This window comes from Dermochelys coriacea, chromosome 1 (assembly GCF_009764565.3).
Source record: "Dermochelys coriacea isolate rDerCor1 chromosome 1, rDerCor1.pri.v4, whole genome shotgun sequence".
NCBI classification, from domain to species: Eukaryota; Metazoa; Chordata; order Testudines; family Dermochelyidae; genus Dermochelys; species Dermochelys coriacea.
This window is the reverse complement of record NC_050068.2, coordinates 242,689,154-242,714,182: the sequence shown is the minus strand read 5'-3', so window position 1 is coordinate 242,714,182 and position 25,029 is coordinate 242,689,154. Positions and strand designations below refer to the sequence as shown.

At 41.0% G+C, this 25,029-nt stretch overlaps 1 protein-coding gene across 1 annotated transcript in view; it reads left to right on the top strand.

The window, feature by feature from the left end:
* Window positions 1–25,029, top strand: part of ERC1 (ELKS/RAB6-interacting/CAST family member 1) — a 563,466-nt gene that overhangs the window by 317,364 nt on the left and 221,073 nt on the right. The window contains 1 exon segment of the mRNA XM_038395866.2: window positions 23,947–24,078. Within this exon segment, the coding sequence (XP_038251794.1) occupies window positions 23,947–24,078 (132 nt within the window).

Genomic DNA, 25,029 nt, shown 5'->3' with positions numbered 1-25,029 from the left:
GAAAATTACTTTTTGTAGTGCTGTAATATATATACTGCTTACTGTATTTTTCATTCCATGCATCTAGTTTAATGAGTATATATTGCTCCCTCTATACTTTTATGTTTATATAACTCCTGTATGATAACTTGAGCATTAGGGAGAGAATATATCCCTAAAAGAATTTTCATTCTAAGCAGTTGTGCAGTTTTTTTGTTTTAATAGCCCTTGTACAGCAAATAGTAGGTCAGTAGCCACTCAACTGGGACCGAAGCAGATCTAGGGGAAATTGGTGGATGGCAGTTCAATCAGGATAAAGCTGTCAAGTTTGTTACTTCAGATTCAGTAATTTTAAGTATTATCATAAGGCCAAGTAATATATATGTGTGTAATGAATTCAGTCAACTCAAAGACCTGAGAGCCAAAGTGGAATACATTTAGTCTTGAATTCCTAAAGTGAAAATTTAAATCCCAACTCTCAGTGATTTTTAAAGACTTCGTGAGGGAGAGTGGTAGAGCTTGTTGCCCCTATTCCTTTGAATAGGCAATCACACCAGTTAAAGACCAGGAGGCAATGTGATGTCTTCTTTCAGGAATAGTTAGAGAAAGATAATCCTTCCTCATTTATCAATTAATTTACCTTTGGATGACATGGGTCTAGTTGTGGTGTTTACAGGCACCAGAGCGTTATGCTAGAGGAGGCTGAATAGTTGAGGACTGTTTTGTGAGGGATGCAAAAATTTATTGTAAGAATGCTGGTTCTCTCCAGCAAGTTAGGTCACTTTTTAGACAGGTGCTGGAAGGAAACGAATTACTTAGATGTTGATATCAAGGTGCAAGGAAATGCTGGATAGGAGTCAAGGAAGGAATATTTAGGGTACAAAGTACCATAGAAAGCTGAAACTCAAGACAGAAATATTACTAGATACACACTTATGATCAGTCAGATAGAGAACTAGTGTGTTCCCATGCATGGACAAGAAGACTTCAGAGAAGAAGAGTGAAAGTTCATTAGGAGCTTTTTGGGTTAGTGAAGTCTTGCACTGCTTGAAAGGGCTCAGTCTAATCTTTAAGCATGCCAGATTGCTGCCAGTGAATCTGTGCCAGTGAATGCCACAGAGATTTGGAGAATAATTTAAAACTAATAATTTAAAATTATTAATAAAACTAATAATTTAAAATTTAAAAAGCCATCAGGTGCAGAGGGCACTTCAGGCTCAACAGGAATACTAATATGGCTGTAGATGTGATGAGGAACAAAAGAATTTAACTTGTTTCCAGTCCAAAGGCAGTTGAGGATCAAGTGGTTCAGATTTCAGCTGAATGAACCTATTAACAATAGCTGTACTGTAATCAGGAAGACATTTATGCATTTAATTCAAGAAATTAAAGCTTAAATACAATGCTGGAATGTTTGACTTGTCAAGAAGACCAGAATAATTGGTGTCATCAAGATGTGAACTAATTTTAAAAAATAAATGAACTAGGGAGGAGGAAAGAGTTGCATTTATATACAAGGAAGACCATCATTTCATGGGTAAAATCTGTTTAGTCATAAATCACAGGTGCTAGACACTCAAAAAGTAAAAGTATTTTACTTGGATTAGAATGATAAGGAGCATAATGTGTCAAAAGAGATGAAAAGTTTTAAAATACTGGAATAGTAAAATTGGAGGATTTGTAACTGCTGTAATAACTATCTGAATGACATGTTGAGACATGGATTGTTAAAGCAAATTACTGATATCATAAACATCTGCTTTTTGAGCAGTTTGTTTAAGAGCCTTGTAGAGCAAGGTGGAGTTAATTTTGATGGTGCATGTTGGAGTTCCACTGAGTAACAGTGAATACTGCACAGTTGTTAGATTTCATATTCACTAAAGGAGGAGTCTCCATTTTGGAAACGCTAGTGCAGTAAGTCACCAGGATTGGATGGTTTTCATCTAAAAGGAAAAGTGCAGAATAGTGGCAATACTGATGAAGGTTTTAGATCAATGTTTTATAGAATCTCTTCCATTCTGTTTTGGACTCCCTTTTAACTTTTTCAAAATCTCCTTCAACATGAAAACCAACATGTTTAGTTTCAATCCAGGGAGAACTATTAAAATACTTGAAACTAACCACTCTACCCATTTTTGGAATAATTTAACTTAGAAAATATAACTTTTTTAATTCTTAAAATAAAATCAACTTTTTGAGGATACCATAATGCAAATGGCTAGCTTTCAAATATTAAAACTTGTACTTACTGCTTAATGGTATGTAGTACAGAGATTGGTTTGAAGAAATTTTGTTCAAAAATAAAATTTAAGATTTCCTTGCAAACTGACTATGCTTCGTCAGCTTTGAAAGCAAATCGGTAGTGCATCAAAGTCATCAGTTAACTGGTTATGCATCAGAGAATTGGATACAAGTCTGCAGTGGAGAAAGGATGATACAGCACCAGATGTTGTACAAATGTAATCTCCACAGCAGATTTAGTCTCCATCAACAACTGTAGTGAACTGCAAAGAATTTAATGTTCTGTAGACGCATCGATCTGCTCTAGTAGATTGTAATTTCTAGTACAGAATACCCAGTTACAACAGACACAGATTAGTGTTTTATGTTCACAGGTGCATTGCGAAAAATTAGCTCCTGCTTTTGCCATTCTCAAGCTCTCTGCCTGCAGGAGAGGAAGATCACTAACTCCTTTGCCAGTGGCTTATTGAAAGGCAGTAGATTATGTCCTTTTGGCTGCCTGTCTCACTGTGAGGGATTGTTTATCTGTTGGGAATACAAAATGTATTGGAAATTGTTTCAGTGCCTTATTCCACAAAGCACTTGGCGCGTTGTTGTTCAAGCTTTTCAGCCTGAGGACTGAACATCTTATTTCAAAAGGTTCCATCAGTACTTAGAGTCTCAGTCTCTGCCCTGTTCTGCTTCTTTTTCACTGCTCAGGTAGTGCAAAGGGAGTATTATAAATGTGTAGCACCAAAAAAAAATGGCTGCAGAGTGAAATTATTCATTGGGCTAGTTGAGAACTAGTGCACAGTACCAAAAATTATTATAAAATGAAATATCAGATTGTTTTCATTTTGGATCTATGCTATAGACTTTGGCTTCAAGAAACTTAACATTCAACATTGGGAATGATGTAGTCATAAGCTTTGATTTAAAAACAAAGTTTCTGCCATTTTTCCTGCATAAAGAGCACAAAATATAATTTGGTCTCAAGGAAGATCATAAGGGGTGCCAACACGTCACCTCAGGCAAATCAAGGATGGGGTGGGGGACACATCTGGAGGTCCACAGGAAAGGAGGGAATCATCCCAAGCCCTTTGTTCTTACCTAATCCACCTTACTTGTGAACCTACTGGTGCTTGTCCATTTACCTAAGGAGGCTTCTCAGTGCAACTCTTCCAACCCTCCCCAACCCAAAATGCTTCCTTAAGTCTCATTTACATTTTTCAGTGTATCTTAATAGGAGCAGAATTAAGGTATTTTGGGTGCCTAGCTTAAGACGTACAACCCTAACTCTGCCATTTCCTGGTTTTTTAACATTTGAGGATTTTTTTAAAAACTAACTTTATTGTAATGCACATATTGAGCAGTTCGTGAAATATGACAGAAATATTATCTCCAGGCTTTTTGTCTGATAAATGTATAAAAAGTCTGAGTATTTTTATTGTTGTTAATGTTTGTAATATTGCACGTCAAGTTAACGAGGGTAAGCAAAAATGTTACACTTTTTAATGAAGAATGCTTTCCCAGGATCATAAAATAATGGCTATTTCTCATAAATGCATGTATGAATGGTTTGGGTGTATTATTAAAGAGCATAGGTATAGATTTTGCCTTCCTCTGAAGTATAAAAGGTATTACCTAATTACCAGACTAGACAGACCTTTTGTCTGATTTCATATGGCAGTTATGTAAACGTAGGATCTGTCACTTCTAGGTGACTGGTGTTTATGGTATTAACTAGGTTGTTACAGGATTGCCTCCTGTTTTATTAGACCTAGAAGATAGTGCTCTAGAGAGAGGGTCTGTTACTATAACATTTACAAAGGCTAAGCTTGAGAGAACAGACTTAACATTTAGAAAGGGTAAGTGGATTCCTGACAGATGCTTATGCATCTACTCCATTTGCTTTTATTCTGTAATTTGCTTAATAACAGGTTTAAATACTATTTATATTTATAAAATATAATTTAAATATTTAGTATGTATTGAGGAGACCAATTCACCTTGTCCACCTTGTGGAGTATCCTTAAAAAGCATAATACTTAGGTATTTAATTCTGCCTTTTGGAATTGTGTAAAAACACTCCGCAGTATTTAAAACTCTTCCTGGAGTTATTTTGTGTGGAGTAAACCCTGCTTATTCCAGAAATAGGCAGCATCTCAAGTATCCCAGTATTTGATAACTATACATTGAGATTTTTATTAGGAAAAAGCCATTAAGAACCTTGACACCTTTTTGACAGATAAAATAGGGCTCTCTGCATTTTAGTATTGCTCTCTGATCAGTCAGAACTATTATTCTCTAGACACTCCCTCTGTTCTTAAATTTTACTGTAAAAGTGCTAGTTGTTTGGGAAAGATGAGACCAGCTAGATTCACTCTGCTTTCTAGTTGGCAAGGAAATGCATTGGTGCCCGTTATAACAGGCAAGAGATTAAACACTGTGAGGATAATACTGCTGACTCTGCCAACAATCTCAACCACTAGTTATTCCTTGCAAGTGTGTGGGTTTTTTTAAGATTAGTATCTTAGTTCAAAACCCTTTGTTGAAAACTGTCAGAGAGATTAATGTGACTGTTGACAACATACTGTGACTCCTGTGAGAGAATTCTCCTGAGAATAGAAAACATTAAGGGCTAGGTTTAAGAAAAACAATAGCAATACTTTAAGGGAAAACCAGCTCTTTACATTTTGGTGTTTTGTTTCATGGGCTCAAAAGATGGTAATAAATTTGCATTTTACCATGTTCTGTTTTTTTCTCTTTTTAAACCTTATTTCATTTGCTGTTTTGAAACCTCTCCCTGACTAGTCCCTTCTGAGAATAAAAATATCCATTCTTCTGCAGTGAATTCTGTACTTTCATTGCTGAAGAAAGCTGTTGCCCTGCTTTTCATTGGCTGTGGCTGACGGGGGCGTGAGGGAGTGTTCATTGTGCAGCTCACATGAAGGTGTTGGAATTTACTCTTTTAAATCTTATTAAATAAATTGAAATAAATTATTTTGAGTTCCATTTTCTATGATAATGAGTGGTTCAGTATTTACTCTAAAACTTTTAGCATTATTGGTTTGCCCATGATAATAAACCTAAATATTCCCTTTGTTTTGCTTTTTCATTCTTTCTGTGCCTTGCTTATCAAGCTTTCCGTTCCCCTCCCCACAACTTCATTTTTTCCTTTTTTCAGAAATAATCCTATTCTGCATCTTACCAGTGCTTTTCCTTTGTCACATGTTTGTTTTTATTAATAATCAGTTAGTGTGGATTTCATAAATTACACTGTACATAGATTTTTTTTTTTTTTTACTGATGTGTTGAAGTATGCCAGATTGCAATTGGTGAATCTGATATTTTTTTTGTAATGCTTAGGAAAAATTACTTGAATGGTGATCTGTGTTAGTGATTGGTCTAAAGCTCGTATTGTTTTTTATGTAGAAATTAATTGTGTAAAAATAGAACTGAAATCTGCATGTGTCTCTGATGGATATTTATTTAGAGATAAAGCTGCTAGTTGGTGGTTCCAGAGAAGGAGATATGTGGGTGGACTATCAGGTTGAGAAGGGGCACTGATGGGTGTTCAGTAACATAACTGATTATTTCCTTGCTTATTAAACTTTATGTTGGTAGGCTATGTAGTCTAGCACCCCGTGTTCAAAATTATCAAAGCCTTTTGTGCGATTAAATATCTGTGTTCATAGCTCACATAGATTGTTATCCAGTCTGTCCCACTGCAAAGACCATTTGTGTCTTCCAAACCCCCTAATACACACAACTATGCTGCCATCCTTCCATTATGACTTTTCTTAGAATCAGTTACTCATCTACCCCACTCCCCCATCATGACACCCTTCTGTACACAGTCTGAATTGTCCCAGTGTGTCTTCCATCCCCAGAGTAGCTCTCCCCTGGGTTGGTGAATGTTTTGAGAATTGAGACTGTTGGTGCATGGAGACAACAGGCTCTGAGTAGGGAGCTTAGGAGAGCAGGGTTGTGCATGCTCACAGTTCTGTATGAGGACATGGTGTGTGATAGCACTGTCTTCCATTTGTGCCCATCCCAGCTCAAGCCCTACATCTCCCCTCATCAAATTCCTCATAAATCCTCACACAGCTATCATTCCCTAAACAAGGCCTTCTGAGTCCTGAGGTGGTGATACCTCATTGGAATGTTGAAATTTGATGGGGACCTGGAGGGTTATCATCTTTCACTGAAGCCTCTTCTGTAGAAGTTTGTCAGATTACTATACTTCCCAGAACTGGAGTCAGAAATCTTGTCCTAAGAAAAAAATCACTTGACCAAAAAGGTCCAAATCTAAGATGATTCCGTAAAGAAATGGGATTCTAGATTTTTAAGAAAACTTCTAACCAAGAAGAAGAAATCTGTTAAATGTATATCTTACAGTTCTGTTTTCATTGTGCATTTATTCAATATCACCTTTCAAAAGGAAAGGTAGGAAACATTTTTTAAAAATGAATCTTGGTATTAGGTAAATACCAGGTAAATTTTCCTGTATTCTCAAGTGATCTCTCCATCTTAGCCTCAGCCATTTTCCGTTCTCAAGTGATCTCTCCATCTTAACCTCAGCCATTTTCAGTTCCAAAAGATTGTAATTCCAGCACATGGAGCAGGTGCTCTCAATGTCTTAGGGAAAATATTAATATATAAATAAAAGTTTTCTTTTAAAAGAAAGTTTTGATTTAATGCTCAAATTGGCTATATATGGTAATGTCCTGTGTAATTTTACCGTGGTCCAAAGCACATGCACTGAAAGAAAAAAAACAAGGAAATGTAAGGTATCTCTCTCACACACATACCCTCTTTTTCTCGCTCTCTCTCATATGGTGGCACTCAGGCCCTTTTCAAAATAGATTATTTGAAGAATCCCTTAGAGAAAGTTCCATGGATTCATCCAGATGGAACAACCTACTTTTCTCAGTCCAGCACTTTAATCAGGGATGAATGACCCTTATACTTAACTATAGATGTGCATTCCAGTTTGTAAACAATCCTGCTAGCTATTTTGTTCTTCTGGAGGCAGGAAGTATTTTACCCAACTTTTCAGGACAGAGATCAACCAAGATCCTCCTCCAATAACAGATGTTGTAAATTTGCAATGTAAAAAATACAATATATTTTTCTTCAAGTGATTGTGCATATACATTCTACTCTTGATGTCTGTGGGCCCATCATATGGCCATCAGAAGCTTTTTCCTCAGCAGTACCATTGAGCAGCCGAATTCCCCCACTGCCATGCACCACTGCATGAAGGTATAAAAGGCCGAGCTGCCCCTTGCCCACCTTAATTCCTTCTTGCCTCCCTCGATGGTCATTCAAACCCTGTTTAATATCAGAACAGTTTTCTCAGTTTTTGTGTATAATAGCGTATATAATATAGTTAGTCTGGTGATTAGTACAGTTAATAAGTTTTAGTTCTTCAAGTGCTTGTTCATGTCAATTCCAATCAGGTGTGTACGTGCATGGTAGGTGTGCATTTTTCCCTAGCAATATCCGTCGGGTTGGCCTGGGCGCCCCCTGGAGTCACACCTTCATGGCAGTCAATATAGAGCCCTGCTGACTTGCCACCCCCTCAGTTCCTTCTTACCGCCAGTGATGGTTAGCTGGAACTTTCCTATGCTCTTGTCTCGACAAGCGCATTTAGCAGTGTTATATTGTTCTCCATTAGATCTCCATTGTTCATTAATAGTTAGTAGTTCATTAGTGTTAGATAAGTTTCCTTTGGGGGGTAATCCCCTCCTACGCTCCCAACACTGGGGCATGCAGGGTCTCTGGGCTTCAAAGCCTGTGACAAGTGTATGCCTAGAAGCGATCCTCACATCTCGTGTCTAAGGTGCTTAGGAGAAGGCCATCAGAAGGATCATTATGCCATTTGTAAGACCTTTCAGCCCAGGACTTTAAAAGATAGAGAGCATCGCCTGAAGGTCCTGTTGATGAGGCAGCACTCCGCCCCCAGCCCGACCCTGGGTTGACAGTACCCTGCGCCAAGCACCTCCTCCTCAGTGTGGAGCGTTCTGACACCATCAGCACGGGCACTGGTGCTGGGTAATGATAAGGACTCATGGCACTGTCCCAGCTCCACTGGGCACTGTCCCAGAAGAAGAGGTCAGAGAGGGGTCGCTGTCTCCCTTATAGACCTAAGTAGCCTGCCACTGTTAGACTCAAGTCATTCACGCTAGTACTGCTCCACCAGTGATGGTCATGCCAACTCCTGCCCATGTAGAGGGGCGATTGAATCCGGTCCCCGCTTGCTTGCCGAGACCAAGCTGTGAGCTGCACCTCCCTTCGACACCAGAGGCATTTGAGGCATCCCAAGAACTGCGTCACCTCACAGCACTGTTCTCTCCTCCCAGACAGGATAAGTCACCGGCACTGGTCACTTCCCGGGCTCCTTCAAGGGGAAAGCCTGCTATGATGGCCCGCCGATCTCCGACCCCACTGCGCCACTCCCTGGCACCAGAGCACACCCAGTCACGCCGATCCCTGAGCCCTCAGCGCGAAAGCCTGGTGCCTAGAAATACCGCTTCCCCATGGTCATCGTTTTCAGACACCTCGGAGTCAGAGTTAGGCTCCTATCGGTCCCAAAGGAGTAGGAGCAGATGGTCCACATCAACTCGGGACTGTATCCTTACCTGGATACAGTGGACAGCAGTGGACCATCTCAGCAGGTCATTTCAAGTCTACTAGTGGTCCCTTCACCCGGACGTCGCATTTTCAATCTTCCAGAGGTGGGGCTTTCCCCAGATAGACCTATTTGCCATGTGACACTACAGGAAGTACCAGCAGTTCCGATCCTTCCAGAATCACAGCCCAGGCTTCAGAGCAGACGCATTCGTCCTTCCGTGGGGAGGCCATCTACTTTACGCCCATACTGCTCATTCACAAGGTGGTACTCAAGATCCAGAGGGAATGAGCTCAGGTCATATTGATAGTACCAAACTGGCCCCATCAGCACTGATGCACATCTCTCCTAGACATGTCTGTGAAAGCCCCGGTCACCCTTCCACTCCTCCCGGACCTTCTGATTCAAGATCATGGTCATCTTCAACATCATGTTGCTTCACCTCACGGCATGGAAGCTCCATGATTGAACCAGATGGAGCTTTCCTGTTCAGATCAGGTTCAACTAGTCCTCCTTGGCAGCAGGAAACCCTCTACTAGAGCCACCTACCTTGCCAAGTGGAAGAGATTTTCAATCTGGTCGGCGCAGCACTATTCATGCCCGACACTAGCCTCAATGTCACTCATTCTGGATTACCTCCTCCATCTGAAGCAGCAGGGGCTTTTGTTGTCTTCAATAAGAGTGCATTTAGCCACAATATCGGCCTTTCATCTGGGTGCAGGGGGCCGCTTGGTGTTTGCTAACCCTGTGGTAAGCTAACTTTTAAAAAGACTCAATAGGCTGTACTTGAACGTCCGTCAGCTGGTCCCTACCTGGGACCTCAACCTGGTCCTCTCTAGACTCATGGGACCGCCCTTTGAACTGCTGGCAACATGCTCCTTGCTCTACCTCTCTTATAAGGTGGCATTCCTGGTAGTGATAACCTTGGGCAGGAGGGTGTCTGAGCTCAAGGCCTTAACATCGGAGCCTCCTTACACTGTGTTCTATAAGGATAAGGTTCAGTTCAGACCTCACCCTGCTTTCCTACCGAAGGTTGTGTCGTAGTTTCACATCAACCAGGACATTTTCCTCCCAGTATTCTACCCTAAGCTGCACTCCACCGGCAAGGAGCAGAGACTTCACTCTCTGGATGTCCATAGGGTGCTAGCTTTTTACATCGAGAGAACAAAGCCATTCAGAAAATCACTCCAGTTATTCGTGGCAATGGCAGACAGACTGAAAGGTCAGCCAGTATCATCACAACGCATTTCATCATGGATCATGTCCTGTATTCATGAGTGCTACAGCCTAGCGGGGGTTCCCACACCCCCAATCACTGCGCACTCTACCAGGGCTCAGGCTTCATCAACAGCATTCCTGGCACATCTGCAGAGCAGCGATGTGGTCCTCCTTCCACACTTTCACCACGCTCTATGCGATTACCCAGCAGGTCAGAGATGATGCGGCCTTCAGACGAGCAGTGCTCCAATCAGCGGAAGACTCTGACCCCACATCCTGAACTTAGGCTTCTGAGTCACCTGATTGGAATTGACGTGAACAAGCACTCAAAAAAGAAAAAAAGAGTTACTCACTTTCTCATAACTGTTGTTCTTTGAAATGTGTTGTTCATGTCCATTCCAACACCCAGCCTCCTACTCCTCTGTTGGAGTAACTGGCAAGGAACTGAGGGGTGGTGGGTCAGCAAGACTCTATATTGAGTGCCATAAAGGCCTAACTCCAGGGGGTGCCCAGGCCGACCTGACAGATGCTGATAGGGAAAAATCTTCCGGCTACCATGCATGTGCACGCACACACCTGATTGGTATGGACATGAACAACACATCTCGAAGAACAAGTTACGAGAAAGTGAGTAACCATTTTTCTTTAAACAACTTTTTTTCAGACTTCTTGTTTTGTCATTTTTAGGGGTTTCTGCTTATAGTACTGAGGCATGTCCCAGTCACCAGTGTTCAAGCGATGTACTCAAGGTCTGTGCCAGTGAGCGACCTGCACAAACAGCTGTCTGAAGAGCTTGAGTGAAGCACATGTAAAAGACCAGTGCTAGATTTGCAGGGTCAGGACTAGAATCAAGAAGGATAGGAAGGCTAGACTGAAATTGCTGCTGCTGGCTGCCCTGGTCAGTGGAAGATCTCCATCCTCTGAGTCTGGTAAAAGAGGTGAGAAGGAGTTAAATAGAGTGCACATGAAACCTAAGTAGTACTCCTCCAAATTGGTGCCACTGTTGGCTTCAGTGCCACAAAGAGCACCATTGAACCCAATGCTGGCAGTGGCACCGTTATCATCTTTGGTACCACAACGGGATACCTTCTCAGTACTGACTGGCATTTGCAATGGCAAAAAATCTGCTCTGCTCTTAGTGCTGGCGTCTTCGTCACTATAGGAGTCAGATCCCTCAGCACCACAGGGTCCTAGAGTCTGGGCTCCAGCCCAAGCCTGGAATTCTACACAGCAATGAAACAGCCTCGCAGCCTGAGCTATGGGCCAGCTGTGGATTTTTCTTGTCTGTGTAGACATACCTAGTGTCCTCATCTAGAAGAGCAGAGTCTGGTACCAGGCCTAATATTGAGCAAAAAGAACAGGTCCTAAAGTTAGAACAGCAGCCAGTAAAAGAGTTTTTAGCCCCTCCAGTCTTGGCTTCCTCTTCATCCTCCGCAGATAAAGCTGTTTCATCTGGGACAACTTCACCCCTTTCTGGTGATTTAAAAGTTGATCAGGAGTAGTTATCAAGAGTGTCTGCAACATGGGCATGCAAGTCAAGGACATCATGAAGTCCTCACATCACCTGGTTGACAGCTTATCTGAGGGTCCCTCCAGGGTGGCTCTGCCAGTTAATGAGGCAGTACTAGAGCCTATAAAGGCTCTATGGCAGACCCTATCTTCATTGCCTCCCAACTGAAAAAGGGCAGAAAGAAAATACTATGTACTCTCCCAGGTTTTGAGTATCTTTATTATACTCACTCACCACCATGACAGCAGCTAACGAGAGAGCAACATGGGAACCAGGCTGCCACCTCCAAATCAAAAGATGCTGAGAAGCCGGATTTATTTGTTAGGAAGATTTATTTGATAGAGGTTTGCAGCTGTGTATTGTTAACCAACAGGCTCTGCTGGGTTGGTACGATATTAATGTATGGGATTCCATGGAGAAGTTCAGAGAGCTGCTTCAGAGAACTTGAGGCAAGGAGTTCTCTTCCCTGGTCAATGAGGGCAGACTAGTCGTGAGAACATCACTGCAAGTGGGGCTGGATGCAGCAGATTCAGCAGCCAGGGCTTCCATGATTGCCCCATTCAGATCATCCTGGTTGTAGCCTTCTGGTCTTCCCTAAGAAGTCCAGAATACTATCCAGGACTTGCTGATTGAGGTTCCTTCTCTATTCTTCCGCCAGACAGAAATCAAGCTCTTCCTAAGGACTCTAGAGCCACCTTGGAGTTCTTAGGCTTGTACATACCTGCCCCAGTCAGAAAGCACTATCAGTCCCAGAAGATGCACCAATATTCTCCTCTACCTCCTTGACAGAACCTTTCAAAAAAGAAATCCAAGGTTATATGTGTAGGCCTCCCTCTCCTGCTATTTTGGCTCCAGCTCTGTGCCCTTGACAACACCTGGGAAATACATATTAGTAATTTTGATGGGCTGGTTGAGTTTACCATACTAGTCTCCATATCTCCAGACCCAAATATCCTCATCTTTGCAAGCTATCTGTCCCACCTCCACAGCGCTTGGTCCAAATTACTTCAAACCAGTGGGTTTTGAGCACTGTGGAGGTGAGATATACTCTCCAATTTGCTTCTACCCCTCCTTCTCACTCTCCCTTCCCATCCTCCTTCGGGACCTCTCTCATAAGGAGCTCCTCATCTAAGAGGAGCAATCTCTTCTTTGGTTGGGAGCCATAGAACAGTCTCCTCATAGTCTAAGAGGGAAGGAGTTTTATTCCTGCTATTTCCTAATCCCAACAGCAAAGGAGCGGGGCAGAGGGGTCTCAGACCAATCTTAGATGTGTGTCAACTCAATAGGTTCTTGAAAAAGGTAAAGGTCTGGATGGTCACCCTAGCTTGTTGTTCTCTCTCTGGAGACTGGTATGCTGCCCTCAACTTAAAGGATGCCTACTTCCATGTGGCATTCAGTCAAGCTCACAGGAAATACGTCCAATTTCTGGTAAATCAAAGTCAGCCTGTCATCAGTTTCTGGAGTCTTTACTTAAGTTATGGCAGTAGTAGCTGCATTCCTCCAAAGATTGGGAGCTGAGGTTTACCCCTGTCTGGACACCTGACTTGTTCAGGGCCAGTCCAAACTGGAAGCACAGAGCAATGTTGTCCTGATCCATTCAATGTTGAATTTCTTGGAACTATAACACAGAAAAATACTCTCCTCTCCGTGGTCCAGAAGATAGAGTTTATAAGTGCTATACTGGACTCATTTCAAACCAGGATCTTTCTTCCAGACTCCAGGTTCTAGGCAATGTGATCAATTGTTATATGTTTGAACTTTCACCTGGTCACAACAGCACAAAACTGTTAAAGGCTTTTGGGACATGTGACCTCTTGCACCTATCTGATCCAAGACACAAGACTACTCTGGCTGGCTGGCTGGCATCAGTCTACTCGCCAAACCATGATCAGCTAGAGTTGGTGGTAGAAGTGCCCTCCCATGTCCACACCTCCATAGATTAGTGGACAAATCCAGCCAGTGTATGTATAGATATTCCATTTGCCCACCCGCAACTGATGCTCACACTAATGACGGATGCGTCTGCTCTAGGATGGGGAGCCCACCTGCGTTCTTTACGGACTCAGGGTCTATGGCTTCAGAAGACTTAGACTTGCATATCAATGTCAGAGAACTGAACGCTGTCAGACTGCTGTACTGAGTAGTTCTATTGCAGGTCAGGAGAAGCAGCCTGTTAGTCCTCACAAGACAACATGGTGGCAATGTTATATCTCAACAAGCAGCAGGGAGTATGTTCTTCTCCACTCTGTCAAGAGAAGACTCTACTCTGGAAGCGCTGCCAACTCAATAGATCTAGAAGCATTTTGCCTTCTGGGGGTACAAAATGATCTAGCAGATCACCTGAGCAAATCGTTTTGAGTCACCACGAGTGGTCTCTTAGACCAGATGTGCCCAGATACATCTTCCAGCAGTGGGGGTTTCCCCAAGGAGACATGTTTGCAACAAAGTCCAACAGAAATTGTTGGCAGTTCTGTTCGCTATGGGATCACATGACAGATGTGTTTTTACTGTCATGATCAGGCTGACTCCTCTGTTCTTTTCCACCAATCCTGCTCATTCACACAGCGTTATTAAAGATAAGACAGTACCACGCCAGAGTCATATTTATAGCCCCACCATAGGCCCATCAACACTGGTTGTCAACTCTCCTGGCACTGTCAGTTTCACGTCCCCTAGACTTGGACCTAATTTCCCAAGATCATGGTCCTTTCATTTATCTGCAAGGATGCGCCATGGCTGGATACTAGAGAGTGGCTTGCTCAAAAGCGGTTCAAGAGATTCTGCTAAATAGAATAGGGTCTTCCACAAGATCTAATTACATCTCTAAATTGAGACGTTTTTCCATGTGGTCTCGCTAGTATGGAGTGGGTCTCTCTCCATTTTTCAGTTCAACATATCCTGGACTACTTATTCTACCTGAAACACCAAGAGTTGGTTGGTTGTTCAGTCAAAGTACATCTGACAGCTGTTTCAACATTCCTCCCTAAAGTGGACAATCACTTTTTCCTCCAATGACATGTTCATAAGGTTTTTGAAAGGCTTAGTCAAATTATACCCTCAAGTACAATATCCTGTTCCCTTTGGAATCTAAACTTAGTATCCATCGAGTCTTATGGGTTCCCCGTTTGAACCACTGGCTACCTGCTCTCTGCTGCATATATCAACGAAGGTGGCATTTTTGGTGGCCATTATCTCAGCCACAAGAATAGGGGTGCTGCATTCCTCAATGTTTGGGCCTCCCATATGATCTTTTTTAAAGACAAGGTTATCCAAAGGTTGTCCTTATCCAAAGTTCATCCCAAAGATGGTGTCATCTTTCCACATCAATCAGCCAGTTTATTTTCCTGTATCCTACCAAAGCCATATTCAAGCAGGGAAGAAGAGCATTTGCAAACCTTGGATGTCAGAAGAGTTCTAGCATTTTACCTGGACAGAACCAGGCACTTCCGTAAATCCTCCTAGCTGTTTGTAGCAGTAGCAGACAGAATAAAAGGACAATTAGTCTCTACTCAGAGAATTTCTTCCTGGAATGCCTCCTGTATATACATGTGCTATGACCTGGCTAATGTCACTCCGCCTAGCAGAGTTGCAACTCGTTTGGTTGCAATTGTTGCAGTTGGCCTCATTAGCTTTTCTGGCACACGTTCCAATTGTGGACATTTGTAGAGCAGCAACGTAGTCCTCAGTCCACGCATTTTCCTCCCACTACGCTGCGGCTCAAGACTGCAGTGACAATGCTAGAGTTGGACAGGTTGTTCTCCAATCTTTATTGAAATAGACTATGATCACATCTCCTGTTCTTATGGCTTGTGAGTCACGAAGAATGGAATGCACATGATCAATCACTCGAAGAAGAAAAACAGTTACTAAACTATTCAGTAACTGTTGTTCTTCAAGATGTGTTGCACATGTCCATTCCACAACCTACCTTCCTCGCCCTCTACATGGGAGCTCTGGCAAGAAGGAACTGAAGGAGTCTAGGGGTATCTCTGTCCATTGTATCGGCACGCAGCAGCATATACCAGCAAGGGGACCCTTAAATGTCCCACTGAGTACCGCTGAGAGAGAAAGTTTCTGATGCTCTTGCGCTAGGCACACAAATCCAAGACTGGAATGGACATGTGCAACACATCTTGAAGAGCAACGGTTTCTGAACTGGTTAGTAACTCTTTTATTCCCCTTATCCAAAAATTCTGTTTACCTGAATCCACAATGTGTCTCCATGTAGCCTTATGTTAGTTAAAAGCACTTTAGTTTATCTGAACTCCCCGTTATCCAAAACTTTCAGATATTCCCTCAGACCATTTGGATCAACGGGAGTGTACTATCACCTGAGGGGGAAAATAAACATTTTTCTTTCTCCTCTTAATCCAGTCCACCGAAGTGTTGTGCAAAAAGGGAATATTTTCAGAATTGCAAGAGATTTTCTTTTGTCCATACTGATGTAATCTTGATAGCCCAGGTGAAGACATCTACATACATTTACATAATCTGGATGTCATACAGCTGAAAATGTCTTTAAAAGAAACTTTCTCTCCAAATAGTCTGGGAAATGCACCACAAATGACCAAAAAGAAAACCTTCTTAGTGTCTTCTGTTGGTCCTGTCCATCTTCTGGACTTTTCATTATTCTGATTTCTAAAAATCCAGTTTTTAACTCTGCCTTCTCAGTGTTGTGCTCAGGTCCACAGTTCATATACACGTTGGTATTCTGCATGAGTAAATCAATTGAGCAATGCAGCACCTATAAATCATTCGTTTTCATCCTGAACAATTGGTCCTAATTTATTTGAGATTCTAATATTGCCTCCAAAGCAGGTGGCCATGGCATTGAAGATCAGGAACATCTTTGAGTTCTATATCAAGAACAATAGATGGACCTTGGTGTCAAACATAAACTGCCAGGGAAGAGCCAGAGACCTGATCCAAAGCCCATTCAAGTTAATGGAAAGATACTCATTGACTTGAATGGGCTTTGGATCAGTGCCTGAGAAAACAAATCTTAACTAAAATGTTATCAGAACCCTTTCAGTTATGGAGAAGCAGGACTTCTCTACCAAAGCAATGCAAGAAACTCACAATCTAATTATCCTATATTATTGTAGCCCATCTTGTTTGTTTAATGTAAATGTCTGTCTATTATTGTTGAAGAAAAAGCTATTTCATCTTATAATTATGCTCATGGTTACTAAACTATTGACCAGAGACATGATACCTAGTTATTATGTAGTAAACCAAACCAAAAAAAGTCTTGATACTGTTTGATCTAATGTTCATTATTATACACACTATGTATGACTGTATACATGTATGTGGTTTTTATTTTTAGAATCAAATGCATCTCTTGTCATGACTTCAGTTTTTAATAGTTGATCTGTGCACTGACTGAAAAAGAGTTGAGAGAAGAATGGACATATTTTACTGTTTAAGAAAAAACATTTCCTTAGAATAATAAAAAAAAAAATCTGGTGTGTAACAGAATCCTGTCTGCACCCGAAACAGTTGCTTTTCTTGAAATTGGCTTCATTGATACATCTGTCTTCAGTTGTTTTTTTTCCCCCAGCAAGCATGAGGGTTGTTGGTAACTGAATTCTGACATGTCAAATGATTTTAATGAACTCTTACTGGTGTGGGAGAGGGAGGAGGAGGAATGCTTAGGGTAAAGGTAATAAGGAATTAGTGTCTCTTTACATTAAGGAAAATGAACACAGGTTAGCATTAATATCCTTCTAACATGTTCGTCCTATCTGGTAAGTGATGCTTGCTCTAAAGGAAGCAGCTCTGCAGTCTTAACAAATAAATCTGCTACTCTTCTATAGTGAAGATTCAGAAAAAGACATGGAGTGTTGAAGGGGGAGGAGACTGCTTGTCTGGGGTGATTAATGTGAAACCCTCTGAAATAGTCTTCTGTAGCTGAGAAACGAAGAGACTCGGTAAATTCAGCCATTTAATTACTATGTAAACATTTCTGTAGAATTACTGTACCAACAAGTATTTTTATTTTTAATTTAAGTAAGGGAGGATGGGAATGAACTTTTTTAGACATTTTTCCATGCCTGTTTCTTTGACTGCTCTTTCTTACTGAATGTTTGGATTGGAAGTGGGGCAGAAGAAGGTGCCCCACTACTTACAACTACTGTGATATATTAGTACAAATGATGATGACAGGACTGACGTCAGGAAGCAGAGTTCAGAAGGGTGGGGGAGGGTCATCAGGGAAGTCACTTGTATGTTCAAGGTTCTTGTTAATATTTTGAAGTGCTGTTAGTTACATCTGTTGCTGTTTTTGCCTTAAACCCACAGGAATTTAGGAGTCTGAGTCACACTTCTGATTTATGGGTGATGAAATCTTTTTACAGTAGTCTACCCCCACTTATCCCCACAAAAACACAATTATGGAAGCCTTATTTGCTCATTTCAGAGCATTGTTACCACCTGCAATCTCAGCAATGGCTGTCAGTCAATAGGTGAGGCAGTGACACAGTGTGGTGGTACAGAATCATGGCCCCTATTGGCTTTAACAAATACAGAAGTGGTAATTTGCAGCAACTGAAGTGAAATGTTAAAGCTGTTGGCACCCTGTACGAACTGCTAAATGGTAAACCTGGATGTTAGTATTGGCATGAAATTTTAGTCTGTCTAGGCTTTTACTCGTGAGAAATACCTTTATAGTATCAATATACCATTCTGATTCATGTTCGGGACACCAAACTTAAACTAACAGGAAAGAAGTGTCCAAGGCATGGTAGCTATAAGAGAGAGAAACTGCCAGTTTCTACTAGTCTTAACCTGTTCTTCCTTTTACTTTGATTCTGGGCCTTCTGTTTAACACTTAATCTACAGCTACCTCTCTTTCTTTCTTTCCTTTCTTTTTTTCTTCCAGTTTCTACGGTGCAATGAAATCCACTTTCAGGCTAATCCAGAGAGGGAAGCAAGGCATGTGAGGAGTACAGAATTTTATAATAGATCTGTTGTTTCAGTTAGCATTGGTCAGGATCCTTCTCCATTGTTATCTACAACCTCTCTGTGCTTTAGATTGCTCTTGATGTTGAGCATGGCTGATTCGCTTTCACAGATAGTCTTTTTAAAAATTGTCACAACTTTGAGTGATAGCACAGAAGATACCTAAGGGGACAAACTCTGAAGGAATCAAAGGTTGACTCTGCAGATTTCCCAGACAATTGTTGGAGATTCCTTGCATAATACTTTGAAACCTAGTTGCCACGATTCTTGAGGCTGCAGCAGTAGTGTGCATCCTTCCATGGGTTTTGTTAAGAATTTTCCAAATAAGTTATCAAAACAGGGTGAATAAATTCTGGGAATGTCAAGAATAAAGTTGTGCTTGAGTTAATTTTAGTTTTATTCTCAGTAGTGGTTTTTTCCCCTTGAACTCTAAAAGAATTAATTGGTTCACACTAGTTGTGCTGTGGCCAAACAGCATTGTGATTGGATTATGTATACAATTAATTTGTCTTTCTAGTATGCCTATTCTTTTGCAGTTTGTAAATTCCTGGTGTTTTTCAATTTATATGTATTTTAGGGAGAAGCATTTAGATGTAGTTGTATTTTGCTATTAGGATTACTTCTGTTTGATGTAATTTTACCCCAAAAGGGACTTGGACTTCATTGTTGTTTCTCTGATCTCAGACCCACTGGTGGGGTGTTATACTCTTCTGGGACTAGATATGGTTGCCTGTTGTTAATCAGTGTGCAAGACATTAGAGGGCTACGGTTTTGTGTGTAATTCTTGTTGCTTTTCTGTGCTGGTTCTTTAAGTTCACAAACTTTGTTCAGTTTTTTTCCAGCAATGGAATTAGTTTCATCTGTATTTATTCCAGCCACATTGCCCACTGTGTGTTTTTTAGCAATGCTTAACATGTGTGTCAGCTTCTGTGTAATTCATTCTTGGTGATAAAAACATGTTTCCCATCACATGCTTTGGCATGACATTTTACAGACATGTACTATCTGGAAGTGGTGCGGGGGGGGTGTTTGTCCTCTCCTCCCCCCCCCCCCCCCATTCTGTCTTACTGAGATAGGTGGTTATAGAGATTTTGTTCTGAGTAGTGCAGAATTTTCTGGCTGTTCTCTTCTTTGCATGTTTCATTAACTTCGCCTATCAAGCATTTTAAATTATGGTTCTTTTATTTTTATACTTTTAATTTCAAACATTTTCCTATTTATTTTATATATATGTGCATGTGCATGCACATGCACTGACACTTTGAAGGAATTTCTCAGCATAATTTTAACACCATGTTCTGAATGGTGTTCTTAGAGTTAGTCAGAAACTACTGTCAATCAGCAAAAACTCTCAGGACTTCAGCTTATTGCAGTTCAAAATGCCAAATGATGCATTGCATAATTCAGGGAGAAGCACGGACAATTTGTTGTTTTTATTTTATGTACCTACAGTTTTGCCATCAATATCAAAATGTAATGAATGCATTTGCCAGACAGCTTTTTTCCTCACTCCAATCCACTACTCCGGTGAATCAGTTAACTCGTCTGATGTATGAGCATCTGAAAAATCATGTGATTATTTTTCTTTTACTACATTGAGCTATGCCCTGTATCTGATTTCCTTCATCCAAAGAGGTGTATTGGTCTTGCTTCTGATTATGTTGTAATGTTGTGACAATTCTGCTTCTATATACAACTGCTGTTTGGTGCATGGCTGGTAGAAATACATCTTGAGTTTCCTAGGACATCTGTAGAATTAAAAATTGATATTTTTTCCACAAGGGCACCATAAATCAGGGGAGTGATTCAGTAGGAAAAAGACAGTTGCAGTCAGTAATATCTTTTCCCCCTAGGGTTACTGAAAGGAAACTTTTTATGTAAACAGAAAGCAAAAATAAAAACAACCCACAATGAGATTCAGCCTAAGACTCTGACCCCTGAATTAGGAACCTGACCTTCCCAAAGTCCTGCTCCCATCTCTGTCTTTTTCTCAACCCACCTTTTATTTCTGCAAGGATGGCCATGGGGAACATTTTACATATAATTTCTGTATGTTGCAGTTTGCTCTACCATTTTATAACTGTTGTGTTAGTATTGTTAGCATGGTGCAGAATACTGAGGTGGTAGATGTTTCTGCAGAGGACAAAAATGTTGATTTGTATCCATTTGTCACTTTGCTGAACTACTGAATATTACTCACGTTTGTCATTAAAGCACCAAAAAGCTAATCTCACTCACCATTCAACTCAGATCCACTTTGAAAGTGAAAAGCATTCTTATTTCTTCCTTCTTCAAGGGCAATGTCTAAATCTATTTGTGACCCCCATATATCAACTATTATGAAACTCTCACAAGATGACTTTTTCTTCCTGTGTTTGCATGTAGTTCTCTGGTAAAGGTTGGAGATTTCTCTTTTAGGTTTTTATAAATTGCCCAATCATTGTGATATCTAGGTGCAAAACAGAAAACCTGCAAGAGAGATTTTCCCCCCCATAAAGGGCCCCATCTATCACTTGGTTTTCCTACTTACTACAGAACTGATTTTTTTCTTCTCTCCAGTTCCATGTTTTACATCTAGAAACAACTCAGACCAAAAAAAATTTTGATAGACCAAGGAGCAAGGAACAGAATAATTAATGCTGTGGTCTAACAAAAACTCACTGTGCTATGCTTTGGAATACCAGTGCTGTGTGGGTTTGTCAGGCTCTGCTACTCATTTCTGACATTGACATAGTTTTATAGGGACAGGTGAGAAGGCTCATGTGGAGTGACTATGAGTTAGAGGAAATTCCCATGACTTTTCTCAGCCCGTTGGTCTGAGAGACTGGAAGAACAAAGTTATAACTAAACTCTACTTACTGACTAGACTGTAGGTGGCTCATATGCTGAGAGTGAAGAGGGTGATTTATTGACAGTTATTTGCATGAAATCACACTGCATTTTCCAGTATTGCCTAGCACTCCAATATCTGCATAAATGTTTTCAGAGGATGCTTGTATGTCTGAGTGACATTTTAGGGAAAGTAATTAAACACATGCTGTAGAGATTTTGCTGATAACATTAATATGCAAAATATTTTTCTCACATTTATTTCAAATAGCAGTTTCCAAATAGACACAGCGGCAAATGTTTTCACATGCAAGTACCATAGCGCTGTTCCAGCCTGTTCTGGCATCACCAATAGCTTTTTTTCTGACCTCCAAAGTTTACATTTCTGAATGGAGCAACTTACTAGGCTGGGTACCCGGAGCTCTTAAATATTTATCTGGGCACAGAAGAGCATGTATATGTAGATTTAACTTTATATTCCAACTTCCTTCTTATAAATCACTTTCCAGTTGCACACAGCCGTTTAGATGGGCATTACCAGATCCTGTGCAGTGAAATGGAATGGGCAGTCCCAAACTCTACAGTCTAACCAGGGAGAAGATTCAAAAGAGAAGAGCCAACAACATTGACGTAATGTAAAAAATTTACTATTTTTCAAGTCTGGCAGAATTAACACTCTATGATGAGATTTTTGGGGGACTCACAACTTCATTCTTTTTTGAGGGGAAGACTTTGAGTTGACTAATTGCAACCCCTAAGTAGTTTTGAGAACATTGGAAGATTTTATCAGTGCATCAAAAGGACTCAACAAGGGGTGAAATCTTACTCATGCAGCATGAGTTTTTAATTTGAAAACCTGTCCATTAGTTTTGTGGGAAACTCTATTGTAACTGAACTGGCCATTGGTCCCCTGTAAATCCATTTCATTTACATTCTTCTTTGAACAACAAGCACTATAGGAAAGTATCTTGAATACCTTTTTGAAAGCCAGCAACGTGTTGTAGCCTGCCCTACTGGCTGGACAAGTCCCATTAGATTGTCTCCAATTGGCACTGATCTGCACAGCTCTCTTGGCATCCTGTATTGGAACAGGATGATTTGAAGTGACAAGCTTGAGAGAGAACCAGCATCAGTCTGCACGGCTCAGCTCTTGTGGGGGACACAGCCCAGTTCCTTGGAGATGGGATGGGCATCTAGGAATAAGATCCTTCTTTAAACTCTAGTAACTTCATCAGAATGGCAGATTCAGAACCAAACCTCTTTCCAAACCTCTTCAGAATCAATTGTTCTTCTTCGCTTCACTTTGTGTGCTGTAAAATACTTCCAGAGAAACAGTGGCAGGATTTCAACACCAAGATCTGAAAGGACAGAAAACAAAGGCATAGATTTGCCACTGCTTCTTCCCTCATTTCAGCTACTTATCAAATAGCAAGTGGGATGTGAGAAGCAAGGTGTTCATATGAATGAGAGAGTATGATCCCTCCATTACAAGGCCTACTGCTGCAGCGAGTTTAAGACGTTCTTGTGGTTACTGTAAAATCAGATCTCTAATGCTGGTGATTACTGTATGAGCTAATATAGCCTGCAACACCAGAGATGCATAGAATGTGTTCCCAGCTTGCTTGTTTTAGTTGATTATTTTTAAATCAGCGGCCGCTATGCTTCAAGAAATCAAAGTATCCTGACCAGCCTAAAGTGACTTGTTTTTCAATCTTGTGGCCAAGCCATCACTGCAAAGACAGGGATGTGCATTTACTGTCAGAAATATCTCTTATGAGCAGATTCTCTTGGTAAAAACTGGAGTTCAGTTCCCTTGGTACTACTTTTTTCAAATTACATTGTGTGTGTAAACAAGTAGTTTTTGATATTTCCTCCTGACCCTGTAGTGCACTTCAGTGGCCTTTGAATATATGTAGGACACCTAAACTTTCAGCTGTGAAGATATTCTTCATCAAAGAATGAAGTATATGGGGATATTACACTTCAGATGCCTGAAATCCAAACTGGACTTCCCACCAGAACTTCAAGTGGGTTTTTCATATTTGATGAAAAACTGAAGCTAGACTTGGCTGAAACTGTGCAGACGTCTGTCCTGTTTTCTTGTTAGGTTAACATTTGCTTCAGAAAATAAAATATTTTTTTCCATCTGGACATGGTGAATTGCAAAACTGCAGTGCTGTGTTTCCTTTCTGCCACACCTGCCTGTGAGAGTGCATGAGGGAATCCAAATGCCTGCTACTGTCCCACCACTGCTGGCTATTAAGCTTCTTTGGAACTGCACACTAACCTTTTCTTTACAAACAACACTCTCATACCTGTGCTGTCTGATCTGAAAGGATTGTGGTACCACAGTTGCAGAGGCAAGCACATCTGTCTTGCTTTGCTAGATTTTTCCTTCACTGTATTATGCAATTCCTCCTCCTCTTCCTTCACTTCATCTTTCCTTCCTTTTTTGCGAAGATATTTTGATGTGGAATTGCACCCTGGGAGGGAGAGCAGCTATTTAGTTGGCATAGCACTTGGTTGTTAATGGGCTCTGATTCTTATTTCCAAATTAGTCTACTTCACCTGGTCTCCCATCATTTTCCAGGATAACCTGCGTAAAAAGGATGATCGGATTGAAGAATTGGAAGAGGCGCTGAGAGAGAGTGTGCAGATAACTGCAGAGCGGGAAATGGTGCTAGCACAAGAGGAATCAGCCAGGACTAATGCTGAGAAACAGGTCTGCAATCTTATACAGTCACTGGTGTTGCTGTTGGGCACGTAAGAGGTACAGCCTGACAATAAAGTAGTAGTAATCATTCTTTGCCCTTGAATAGTACCTTGCCATCAGGGGATCCTAAAGCACTGTGCAGACATTAACTAATTGAGTCCATTTCTGTCCTTTTGTGAAACTAAATATGAGTGTGTGGTGTTCTGTGCTTTAAAAGAGAGGTTTGTGTGACATTCCTCTCTGACATGTATACATCGAATATATATTGCTGTGTTAACATGTTCACACATACTGTACTATACATGCTGTATTATTATTAACTTGTATTACCGTATTACATAGGAACACTAGACATAGACACAAGACACCACTGTGCTAGGTGCTGTAAAGACACAGAACAAAAGGATGGTCCCTGTCATAAAGAGCTTACAATCTAAGTGTAGGACAAGGGACAATGAATGAGGAGTACAAAGAAACAATGATACATTAGTGGTCAGCATGAGGGGCAATGGTCTCAGCACACCAGCATCTGTCAAGTTTTTTGTAGGCAAAATGGAAAAGGAGTTGTAAGGAGGATTTTGAAGGAAGAGTATGTGTTAGTTTTGTGGATGATTATGGGGAGCTCCTCCCAATCACGAGGGGCAGCATGGGAGAAAGCATGAAGGTGTTTGATTGAAAATATAACAGAGAGATGATAGAGACCGTTGTCGTGGGCTGGAGTCGGGTGGGAGTCAACATCTTGGTATGAAAGATGATAGGTAGGGTGGGGATAGTCCATGAAGGATCTTGAAAGAGAAGACAAGTCTCTTATATTTCATGCACTTGCGAAGGGGGGAATCCATGGGAAGGATGCAAAGTGAAGGGTGACGTGGTTGTGTACACATGTCTTCAAGTCACCACAGCTTGATGAAATACATCCTAGAATATTCAAGGAGCTGACTGAGGAGATATCTGAGCAAT